The following is a 12,822-nucleotide window of genomic DNA, read 5'->3' on the forward strand; positions in this document are numbered from 1 at the left end:
TACTACAACCAACTTTTCTAGCAGCCTGATTGAGTCATGACCATAATACCTCTCTTTGATTCATGATGTCCTAACCCTCCCTTTGTTTCTTAAGACCTTAGTGACGGAGCTAATTTTGACTTTAATGACTAGGCCAAATTTTACAATTCTGACCACTGTCACCTTATGAGTTAATAACTCTGGAACCCTTCAACAGATCCCACTGATTCTGAGACTGTTTTTTCTTGACATATTGTACTTCATGATAGTGGTAAATTTTGGTTGAAATGATTTGCTTGTATTCATGAATATATCAAAAATTTGACAAAACATTTGAAAATTTCACAATTTTCAAACCTTAAATTGTTATGCCTTTAAATCAGGTAGCTAGCTATACCACACAAAATAATTAATATATAACATTTCCCATATGTCTACTTTACATCTGCATCATTTTTTAAACAATTTTTTGGGTTAGGATGTTAGAGGGTTTAAAACTTTAGCAGCAATTTCTCATTTTTTCCACAAATGCACACAATCCAGACAGGCAGCTCTTTGGACGCAGAATACTTTAAGCTGCGTCCAAAGCGCTGCGTTATATGAACGCAGGTGAATCCGCATGTGTTTACTGAACCATGCAGAGTCTCCGCATTCAATATATTGTAGTGATCTCATTTCTCTTGCAGAGACTAGCGACTCCGCAACAGAAATTGATATGCTGCAGTTTGGAAAGACGCTCCGCATATCCATGTCCGCGGGTGATCCGCAGGTGCACAGAGACGCATAGTGGGCATCGGATTTCTACAAATCCCATCCACTATGCTGGAACATCTGGCCACTGCGGGTTTGACGCTGAATAATAACGCAGCTTCAAAATGGCAGTGGCTCCGCATCATGTGTACATACCCTAAAGGGACCTTTTCAGACTTAAATGGACTTTGAGGGTATGTGCACACGGTCAGGAGCCGCTGCGGGTTTGACGCTGTGTGTCTATGCAGCGTCAAACCCGCGCAGCGGCCAGATGTTACAGCATAGTGGATGGGATTTGTAGAAATATCATGTCCACTATGCGTCTGCGCACACCCGCGGACACGGACATGCGGAGCTTTTTTTCAGATCGTAGCATGTCAATTTCTCTTGCGGGTCCGCATGTGGACTTTCTCCATAGACCTAACTTCTATGAGGAAAGTCCGCATGTGAAAAAAAAAAGTCGCAGCTCATTTGCATAATGAGCGGAAGCCATACATCTACTCCGCAGTGTCGGGGCAGCAGGCGGCTCCTGACCGTATGCACATACCTTACGGGGGTCTAAATATTGAAGACTCCCTAAAAGTGGTACCATTTTAAAAACCGCACCCCTCAAACACTTCAAAACTGTTGTTGGGAAATATTTTACCCCTTCAGTTGTTTCACAGGAATTAATGCAAAGTGAAATGAAAAAAAAAATTAAACTTTTACCTCAAAAATCTTGATTTCTCACTTTTGGAAGAGGTAACACCAAAAAGTGGACCCAACAGCTTTGTTACCCACGTGGAGGGGGGCTTGTGGACATCATTCTCTTTCCTCTGACATGTATATCATGTCAGAAGTGAGAGAAATGATTTTAATAGCGGACACACTTTTTTTTTCACTTGATTACCGTTATTCATAGAATAACGGCGATCACGTGATCGGGGACCGGAAAATCCAGCCCTGATAGTGTTCTCCAGGGTCTCAGCTACCCCAAGTAGCTGAAACCCCGGAGATTTTCGGACTCTGGGGGCGCTGTACGCTTATTCCCAATCACCGTTTTAAAACAGTGATGAGGGAATAAGCCACTTAGCGGCCGCCATTTTAATGTGTATCGGTGGTCGTTAAGGGGTTAAACCCTTGTCTTGTACATATCTTCCTCCACCCTTTTCAGCTATTTTCATTTTCTAATTAAACATTGAACTGTATATATTTATTGAGACTTCAGAACTAGTGTTGAGCGAGTATGTTTTGTTAACCCTTTCGGCGAGTATGCTCGGGCCGAGCTCCGAGTATTTACAGCTGCTCGGTGATATGTTTGAATTGCTCCCGTGTGCATGATTTGCAACTTTTTGACAGCTTTGATACATGTGAGGAATGTCTATTTCTTACACATTCCTCACATGTATTAAAGCTGTCAAACAGTCGCAAATCATGCATTCAAACATATCACCGAGCACGCTATAAATACTCGGTGCTCGCCCAAGCATACTCGCCGAAAGGGTTAACAAAACATACTCGCTCATCACTATTCAGAACATGAGACATTAACCTGAATTTTGTATTTAAGTTTGTATTATTTTTGTAAAATAAAAAAAATACAAGACCATGAATTAATATTCCTATAATATCAGATTAAAGTCAGCTGAACCTGTCGACCATCTAAGGTGTATGAGGACCACTCAACTTTCCACCGGCAGGTGATATTTGTGGAGAGAAGAATCGGGCAGCTTGAATTCAAACACTAGTTCCTTTTATTTTCAGGAGAGATGCACCACTGACTTGACATTTAATACATTGCATACACTGACGTAGCAAACTTTTACCATGTTTTTCTCAATGGCATGTGATGTAAATGTCAAGTTATAGTTTGCTACATAACGTTATGTGTGTAAAGTTTAGATTGACTCCAGCTGTATAAATGTGGTAAAGGGAGACAGATCAAAGACCTCTGAAATGAGGACAGGAGATTCACTGTATCCATTATTAAATAGATCTCTTAGACCTGGTGATGTTGGTGTATGTCCTATGGATTAAACAGCCACTCGGACATGGATTTTCAGATATGAAGAGGAGTATTTTATAAGGTACAGTTGAAGAATGGGAAAACTGATGAATCCAAGTGTACTGCCCACCCTGAATGACAGCTGCAGCTTATACTGAGTAGTGTGAGATCTCTGTAGCTGGAGGGACACTGTGGAGCAGTCAATCATGTTAGGCGGACTGAAATGGAGTTACACTTTCATAGAGGAATATACAGACATTCTGATATGGATTTTCAAAGTAAGTACACAAGCTTCAGAAATCTATTCTGTAACATGCAGTTTGTATTGTGAAATCTGGTGATGGACCCACATTATGCACATACAAAGCAGATATACATGGTTTAGTCTCACAAGATATCTCACAAGCAGTGGTAATGAGGCAGCAGAAATAACATCAGTGTTCATTTGGTGCTTACCGTGTACAGTTCATTAAGGACTTTCATTAGATCTTCATGAAGCTGGAATGCAATTTCTTTGCTCTATAATGCAATACAAGACAGTATAGTAAATTCCCATGGTGCTAGACAGGTTATGAAACCGTATAAAAGGAAAAACACACAAGTTTAGGTTTTTCAGTCCCTGAGAGAATACAAAGTTTAGCTTCATTAGCATGTAAAAGAAATTTGCAAACGTTAGCCTGTGTTCACATGCAGCAGTCTTGCAGGAAACAGTTGTTTCATCTGCAAGACCATTCAAGCAATCATAATGGCCCCACAGCTATTTACCTGCAAGATTAAAGGGGTATTCATAATTTTGAAAGTTATGCCCTATTCATAATTTCCTGATCGCTGCAACCCCAACAACACCAGAGAGACGGTGTGTGTGTTCATCATGCACACTGACACTCCATTCATTCTCAAAGAAGCACTCCCATCAAAGTTTTTATCCTCTTACATATACTGCAGTCATCATATTATATAGCACTGTGCACTTACAATTGCTCATTTTGCCCTTTTACCCAGTTAATTCTTCTCTATTCCTTTAGGTCTATGACATCACCTGATTAAAAGCTGACTAGCTGACTCCTTCTAAGCTCTATGTAGAAACAGGAGGTCAATTTTCTCTGCACAAGTCATGAGTCGGTGCAAAAGTCTATGGCAGGGGGAGGAGCGGAGCTACAGAGTCAGGAGTTTCTACATATAGCAGAGAAAAGAGAATTAATTGGGTAAAAGGGAAAAATGAGCAATTGTAATTACACAGTGAAAGGAGCAGCAGTGAACATGATCAGCCTTCGCTACATTCAGAGCCCCACTTCTCAGGATTGGTGGGGGTCTCAGTGGTCGGACCTGTAGCTATCAGGAAGTTATCAGATATTCCACAAATAGTGGATAATTTTCAAAATTAAGTGAATGCACAAGGAACACTGAAAAAATCAGAGCTTTACACAAGGTTGCTGTGGTTTAAAGCCATAATATTGACCTTTGCATGTGAACGTAGCCTTATGCTAACCATCCAAAGGAACTTCAGATGTCTGTTTTTTGACTTGACTTGTCATTCATACCTGGTCTGCGAAGGCAGTAGTTTAGATCTGTATACTGGTGTTTATTTCAATTGTTGAGATGCAAATCAACTGTTCTGCTCCAATAACTTTTAACCTACATCTCTCAACAGTGGCCAAAAAATTAATCTATCAAACATCTCAGTTACAGTACAGAACAAGCGCTGCATACAACACTTCTGTGTATCACGGTTCATGATTCACAGACATTGACGCGAGTATCCCGAGCCAAACTCAACAGCATCAGGCATATATAATACGGTCAAGTTTGGGTTAGGAAACCTGTGGCAGTCCATGCATCACAATCTGTGCTGGGAACTCAAGACACGAATGTGTGAATCCACCTAAGGTGAAAATCTAATTATACTTTATTAAATATCTGGTCCCATGTGACTCATTTATCTCTAAAAATCGGTACTAAAGGTCTTCATCGGTCAGATTGTAAATACTATAATTTTGGACCGTTTCAAAAGTTACAATGAAAGATCTCAGAAATTTTAGCAGAGATTTGTGTTTTAGAAAGTAGAATATAGCATGAATGTCTAATACGGCACCTCTCAACAATCAAAATAATCCAACATCCTTTTTGGTACATTATAATTTTTTAATGGTACATTGCAATATACTTTTTGATAATTTGGGTCAACGGAATATATACAAAAGTGTGTAGGCATATAAACATAAGTCTTTTCAGTGGCCCTTTAACTGTGTATTCTAGATGTGATGTTCTAAAAAGTGAATGAAATGTACAAAAATAAATCTGAAATACTGACTGAATCAGCAAAAGGTACTAGATCCATAATGAAAAGAAATAAGTCAATTATTGGTCATTCTAAGTAAATGCAATAGTAATAATTATGACTATGCATTTTCAGGATTTGGGAAAGGAAGTAAAAGTTTTGCTAGAGTGATAGCTGTGCTAAGCCAAAAACCTGCACAATTTTCTGCATCTTGTCAACACTGTGCGGGTTGTTTTTCCATTTGTGCATAAGATCGCAACCTCCATCATTATTTGCATGGATTTATATAGTGTGACCAAGTTGACAAGCACTTTCCAAGTGATGCTAAAATCGCTTGGAAAGCGCTTGACAACCCGCATGCGGAAATGCATGTGAAGAACTCTTCACATCCGCTTGTCCCTGGCAGGAAAAACACATGTACAATCCGCATGTACAATCCGCATGCGTTTTTTTCTGCCAGGGAGATGCAGAAACGCTCAGGAAAAAATCCGGAGCATTTCTGCATCGTGGGCACATAGCCTAATGGGGCAGTGATTTTCCCCCCATATACTGTTTATATCCAGAGCTGGTACAGCTGATCAGTGGGGGTGGTGGGTGTTGGACCCCCAACAATATGATATTGATGAGCTGTCATAAGGGTAGTTTATCAGTATCATAGTAAAGGAAACCCCTCCCCTCCTCTTCCCATAAGCAGAAACATGCTAACGGGGGATAGAACGTTTGTTAATAAAATAGTTTTTCCCCATACAGCCCGCATATATTCGGCTTTAGGATTTAGAGGCCCACATAAACAATGCTTTTTTGGTATTTCTTTTGTGTTTCTATATAAATTAAGACTTCTTTGAATTGGTTTGATTTTATCTGTAATCCATTAATGAAATGGCCATCTCTCATTTCTGTGTATTGCTAGAATGAAAACCAAATAAAAGAGATGTCCGAGCAGAACTAGAAGGCACACTTTTTGAGAGAGTTTATAGTCTAGTGTCCAAGTTCACTATAATGTAAACGACCTCTACTTTAACCCCCTGATCTGATAGAATGCAAATTTACCCAATCAATGGGCATTAAGAAATAAGTAAATGTTCTTAAGCATCAAACAAGTTACAACAGTAATGATGAAGTAATAAGGTTTCCAGAGAGTACACAATTGTCATTACATAAACACTGTACAGAAGCAGAGTCCGTATTGTGCAAGTATACTCATGTATACACACACTGCTTGTGTGTCTATCTCACATATCTACCAGGATGCCCATCCATAAAGCCAGATAGCAGCCAATGGAAGAAGTGACAGAATTCTTAAGAACGAGGGACGCATCTAACCTAGTGCCAGACACTTTGCACAAACATGTCTATTCTTTACTCACTTATATAGCCCCATTATATTCCGCAGCGCTTTACAGACATCATCGCTGTCCCTATTGGGGATCACAATCTAATTTCCCTATCAGCATGTCTATGGAGTTATTCTTTACAAGCTTAAAGGTATTCATTTTATAAAAATGTAATATAGGGGATGTCTCCTGCATTTTATGCTATTTTGTCTGATCAGTGGGAACCCCACACTCACTAGAAGTTAGGTCTCAAGTGCCCATTCCTCCTCACTAGTGTACTTCAGTAATGCCGCTCTATTTAAAGGGAATCTGTCACCCCCTGGGCGATATCAGATCTCTACTATGACCATACAGGTTATAGAAAAGAAAATCTATACATACCTGTATGGCCCATAGTAGAGGCCTGATTGCAGAGAAAAGCACTTTAATCAATTCTTTTTTCGACAGGCTTGGCGTCAGGGGGACGCCAAGCAATCTAAACCTATGTGCTTATTATTCCCCTAAATCCCTGCCTCTCTGCATAATTATCATATCCCCCCCTGCCCTGAAAGTCACAGGGCCCTGTGATGTGCACTGTGCTCCCTGACTTCCGGGCATGCGCAAAGCACCGCTCTCATCCCGGCCCCGTCTACCTGTGCACTGCACTGCAGGATTCTATTGTGCAGGTGCCGGAAAGTGACAGTGAACCTTACGGCGCAGTGCACAGGCAGACAGGGCCGGGATGAGAGCGGTGCTTTGCGCATGCCCGGAAGTCAGGGAGCACAGTGCACATCACAGGGTCTGTCACAGGGCCCTGTGACGTGCAGGGGAGGGGGGATATGATAATTAAGCATATATAGGCGGGGATTTGGGTGAATAATAAGCACATAGGCGGGGATTGCTTGGCGTCCCCCGGACGCCAAGCCTGTGGAAAAAATAATTGATTAAAGTGCTTTTCTTAGCAATCAGACCTCTACTATGGACCATACAGGTAAGTATAGATTTACTTTTCTATACCCTGTATGGTCATAGTAGAGATCTGATATCGCCCAGGGGGGTGACAGATTTCCTTTAAAGCCTACAGGATTTCCACTCTGATGGAAAAGAGGAGGCTGATGCCAATCAGCAAATGCTGGTTGGCTGTAGCAGTCATGAGATATAACCATGCAAGTTTTTTGGAACTTTATTTTATGCATAAGAACAGAGTTATTAAAGGGAATCTGTCACCGGGTTTTTGCTACCTCATCTGCAAGAAGCATAATGTAGGAAGAGAGACCCCGATTCCAATGACATATCACTTAGTTTACTGGGTTCAGCATTTGTAACACAGAGGTTTTAGATGTAGAATGTAGCAGAGCTCAAAAGCTAACCCCACCCACCAACAGTTCTATGTACACTGTATATTGACAGTGAGCTGCTTATCAAAGGAACGGACCAGTTGGCACAAGAGAGCTTGTCTGGGCAGTGATAATCTCCTGGTGATAAAACATTCATTTTATGGAAACAGCAGCCTAATTGAAACATCGCTGAAGTCTGTGTATCAGCCCCTACATCATGCTGCCCTCAGTTTACGTAGCAAAAACCTGCTGACCGAACCCCTTTAAGAAGGGAATGTCATGGACAATCTCTCTAAATCTGAAAAAGAGAAATAGGAAGCCCCTGGGAGACAGCAATTTCCGAAAACTTCAGCATTGTTTGTATACACATAGCAGTATGCAGTGTGTGCTTTATGGAAGCTTAAATTGAGACTAGGGAAATTCATATAGAGCCATACGTATGTATAGTTTTACAATCGTACTTGATCCACAATGTAATATTTATAAGAAAAAAAAATTTAATTATATAATTTTCTGACATATTTCTTTTTGAAGTGAGATAAGAAAAAAAAAAGGGCTTCAGGCTACCAATGCAGTGTGCACACGGACCTTAGGTCTAAGACCATCTAGTTTATCATTTACTACTAAAAATCATATTTACATCATGTAGACCTTCATAAAAAGCAACTGTAGGAGAACCATTTCTTATATGAGGATTAAAGCACTTTGCGTCATAAATTTTACTAGATAACTAGTAGTCTTATAACATATTTTTGACATTCTGAAACCATTAAATATTTTTATTACTATTTTCACAGTGGATTTATTTTAGACTTACACGCAAGGTTATAGCAAGTCATCCACAAGCCTGACATGCAGCAAACTGGAAAAAATTCCCGAATTATTTAGAGAAAATTTATCATGAATAATTAAGGTTCAGGATAAAATGTTACAAAGGGTGAGTGGTCAATCTTTACAGGAGGTCTGCTCTCAGCCTATTAAGTTTGCTGGAATATGCACTACTGCAAGATTCTGCATGATGAGGCTACACATATAACAGATCTGGAAATTAGGACTGCCTAAAAAACATACAACATTTCTAATACATACAAGACAAACATCACTAGGTTTGTCTAGAATTACAATCAATAACCATGTCTATCTTCTAAAGCGTCTATTAGTTTAGTCACCCCGGTGGACCTGCAGTGTGGCTTTGTAAATGTCTATGGTTTTATATGTCAAGAATAAACACAGCTGGTGCTGGGAGATGAAAGAGACAGGATCATGATGAAAGAGCATGAAGTTATGACACCGAGGCACACATATGTGATGCATAAAGTTTCCACTTATAAACACTTTACTCAGCCTCACAGTATAATGAAGTCGTATCCTGTTTAGATCTATGCCTTGGTCAAGCTACTAAACCCAAGAACTCTCTTTTCACGTTTCAGTTTTTAATACTAAAACCACTATGTTAAAAATGAATGTTAGTAATTTCTGCACATTTCTAGGTAGACTATGCAAGTGACGACAACATTCAAGTGTGATAATCAGTGCAAAGCCGTATAGTAAGCACACAAAGGCTCAGATTCATCAGTTGTGTTTTGTTAACATCATCTTTCTGTTTTGTCTACTTTTCATCAAAAGGACACAAGATGTTTGATAAATTTAAAGACTTTTTAACCTGTTTATACCAAAACATCAGATGATCCCTTCAATAAACAGTATAATGCCACATGTAAGTCTTCAATTGGCCAAAAGAAAATGCGTGTGATTGTGTACTCCTTAAGGTACTGGAGTACAACTGCAGATACATTTTGCAACCATTCTAAATCAATGGCTCCTGTGTATGAGACAGTCGGCTGAGATGGCTTTTGTCTGAATGATCAGCCAAAGCATTGTTCGGCCGACAGCCATCTACATGTGTATGGCCAGCTTTACTCCACCCCACCCAATCTGGAATCCAGTCTAAAGTGTCATCCACTGATATGGTCAGTCTAAATTGCCAAACTAATGAGTTTGATATATGAACTATCGTATGTAAGGCACATTTCTTGGTAGTTTGTATATTGGAACTGCTTTTGTTAGTATTTATTTTGTGTTTCTATATAAATTAAGACTTCTTTGAATTGGTTTGATTTTATCTGTAATCCATTAATGAAATGGCCATCTCTCATTTCTGTGTATTGCTAGAGGGAAAACCAAATAAAAGAGATGTCCGAGCAGAACTAGAAGGCACACTTTTTGAGAGAGTTTATAGTCTAGTGTCCAAGTTCACCATAATGTAACCGACCTCTACTTTAACCCCCTGATCTGATAGAATGCAAATTTCCAGTAAATAGTCAGATTTTCAGTAGAAGAGACTTTGGGATTTTAAACGTTATTGAGTATGAACAGAGGCATAATGATTACAGTCGCAGAGGGTGCAGCAGCGACCGGGCCCATGCGAGAGGGAGGGCAGTCGACGCCAGCAGCTATTATATCTGGATGTGCATCAGAGGAATGAAATGTATTGTGGCACAGAGAGCCGCAGGGTACACGCTGTCGGCCAGAGGACGGCAGCTGAAGGCGCACAAGTCACTGGAGACACACGGCAGTGATGTCATGGCTGCCCGAAACTTGCATGCTTAACCCCTTTCCTACGAAGGAAAGCTCATTTTAATCAATAGATCTTGGAAGAATAATAATTTCCACAATTGGATGTGTTTAAATAAAATGTTCCTGTGCTGAGATAATCTTACGAGAAATGTTCCCCTGTGTACTTCGTAATGGCTGTGTCTGACCGAGCTGGAATACGGTCTGATCACACCACATCTCCTGGACAGTGGGGAGGAGTATACAGACATTACAGGAGGGGATCACAGAGGATTCATTTTGTGAGGTAAAACATTTAACTGCCTGTTTAGGGAGCAAAGCTGCAAAGTTTAAAAAGTAAAATAAAATGATATATATTATATATACACACATACACACACATGCTGGGTTGTTGCTCTCCTATAGCCCCCTCCACGTCTCTTGGTGTACTGGCCTGTCTCCTGGTAGAGCCTCCAGCCTCTGGACACTACGCTGACAGACAAAGCAAACCTTCTTGCCACATCTCGCATTGATGTGCCATCCTGGATGAGCTGCACTACCTGAGCAACTTCTGTGGGTTGTAGAGTCCGTCTCATGCTACCACGAGTGTGAAAGCACAACCAACATTCAAAAGTGACCAAAACATCAGCCAGAAAGCATTGGTACTGAGATGTGGTCTGTGGTCCCCACCTGCAGAACCAAGAGAATGCCAAGAGTGTGCAAAGCAGTCATCAAAGCAAAAAGTGGCTACTTTGAAGAACCTAGAATATAAGACATATTTTCAGTTGTTTCACACTTTTTTGTTAAGTATATAATTCCACATGTGTTAATTCATAGTTTTGATGCCTTCAGTGTGAATGTACAATTTTCAGAGTCATGGAAATACAGAAAAATCTTTAAAAGAGGCGTGTCCAAACTTTTGGTCTGTACTGTACATATATATACACATAATGTATGTGAGTAACAGACGGGCAAATGTACCTTACATGGTCTTATAGGCACTTTGTGATCATGTTGGATGTTTTGGCGCCTTCTTTTTCTTGTAGCAAAACTACAGCTTTGCTAAAAATTAATGTAAATGGCTGAGATATCTGAATAGACTGAAACTGAGCTGCAGCTGTCTATAGTAAAACTAATGTTAAAGAAAAAATTTCTAAACCCTCTATTATAGCTGAAAAGTAGTCTGGCTGTAAAGAGGTTAACAATAATCATTGTGCCTTCACTAAAAATATTTAATCATATAAACTTTGACGTTAAAATGGAAAGAAGTAATGAAACTAATAAAAAGTTTGCTTGTTACTGGTAGACAAAGACGCAGTAAAAGGGAAAAAGAAGCCTAAGTAGGAATGATTGGTACAATTAAGAGCAGAGCCCAGCCTGGCTATAGTGAATCCTAGATTCGGGGGCACATTCCTTGTGATTTCTGGCACTCCACGCAACGCTGGGCACAAAAACCGAGCCATTCAGAATGCAAACTGGCTGCAGTGGCTCTATTGGAAGTAAGTAGAGCAGAGTGTTCCAATGAACACAGCCTTTCACATCCCCGATCCGGAGTGATGACAGATGCTAACAAGATGCTGGAAGCAGAAGGAAGAATTCCGAGGAAGCCAGAGACTTGGAAACCCCAGAACTTGGGCCTGGAGGGTGCATGCAGTGCTCATCTGAATGCATGTCTTAGCATGTGTGATAATGAAAGGAATCAAGCTAATCTGCTTGAAAGGAGTTCACTTCAGCATTTCAATTAGAAACCACTAATGAAGTTTTAGAAAATAAACAGGAATGCTTAGGATCCAAAGAAAGGGCTCTATTCCTCTTACTTTACCCTCTTCAGGTAACGACAGTAGTGTATATCGGCTTGTATTGCTATTATTGTAGCTATTCTTATGATGTATGCCTTACTTGGTAAAAACTACAATATAAAATACTGACTAAATACTGAACATGTGAACCTGGCCTTAAACAAGAAAAAGCAGCAAACCCTATATTTTAGACGTGTTTTAGGGCCATACGTTTCTAACGATGGGTTACTGTGTGCACAGACATGCATGTATACATGCACTCCCACAAACATAGTCAGACCATAAATTCATGGACAGTCTGGAAAAAAATGTTACATTTTTTCCAATGTTTAAGAAAAAAAAAATACTGGTCACAGTCTTCTACTGTTTCCGGCGACACTCTGGTCCCTTAGTGTCAATTTGCAACTCAGAACTGATAACGGTCTTGATTTTACAGGTGCTGAAGTGGTGTGAGGTTTGATAATGGACCCAGTGGAATACACAGCAGTCATGAAGTTCCTTTACTTGAAAGGCCGCACACCAAAGGAGACGTTCGATGAGATGAAAGAGGTTTATGGTGATGATTCCCCATCATATGATGTAGTCAAGAACTGGCATCGTCAATTGAAATGTGGTCAGACTTAGGTGCAAACAGCTCCAATTCCTGGGCAACCCAACTCTGCTATTGATGAACACACCATCCAGCAAGTGGAGGTCGCCATTTTGGAAAATCGCTGCGTAACCATTCGCCACCTAGCCCAAAATGTCAAGATTAGTGTGGGGTCCGTGGAAAAAATCATCCAAGACTATCTTCACATGCATAAGGTATCCACGGCTGTTCACACCTTTC

General features: G+C 40.2%; 1 protein-coding gene across 6 annotated transcripts in view; it reads right to left on the minus strand.

The window, feature by feature from the left end:
* The window catches only part of SRGAP1 (SLIT-ROBO Rho GTPase activating protein 1), a 165,792-nt gene that overhangs the window by 58,450 nt on the left and 94,520 nt on the right, over positions 1 to 12,822 (minus strand). For all 6 annotated transcript variants that reach the window (XM_073651664.1, XM_073651663.1, XM_073651662.1 and 3 more), the window contains exon 4: positions 3,170 to 3,232. In XM_073651664.1, coding sequence (XP_073507765.1) covers positions 3,170 to 3,232 — 63 coding nt within the window. The remainder of the gene's footprint in view (positions 1 to 3,169; positions 3,233 to 12,822) is intronic.

Source organism: Phyllobates terribilis, unplaced genomic scaffold, assembly GCF_046119375.1.
Source record: "Phyllobates terribilis strain yellow unplaced genomic scaffold, ASM4611937v1 Scaffold_11__3_contigs__length_659146591, whole genome shotgun sequence".
Lineage (NCBI taxonomy): Eukaryota > Metazoa > Chordata > Amphibia > Anura > Dendrobatidae > Phyllobates > Phyllobates terribilis.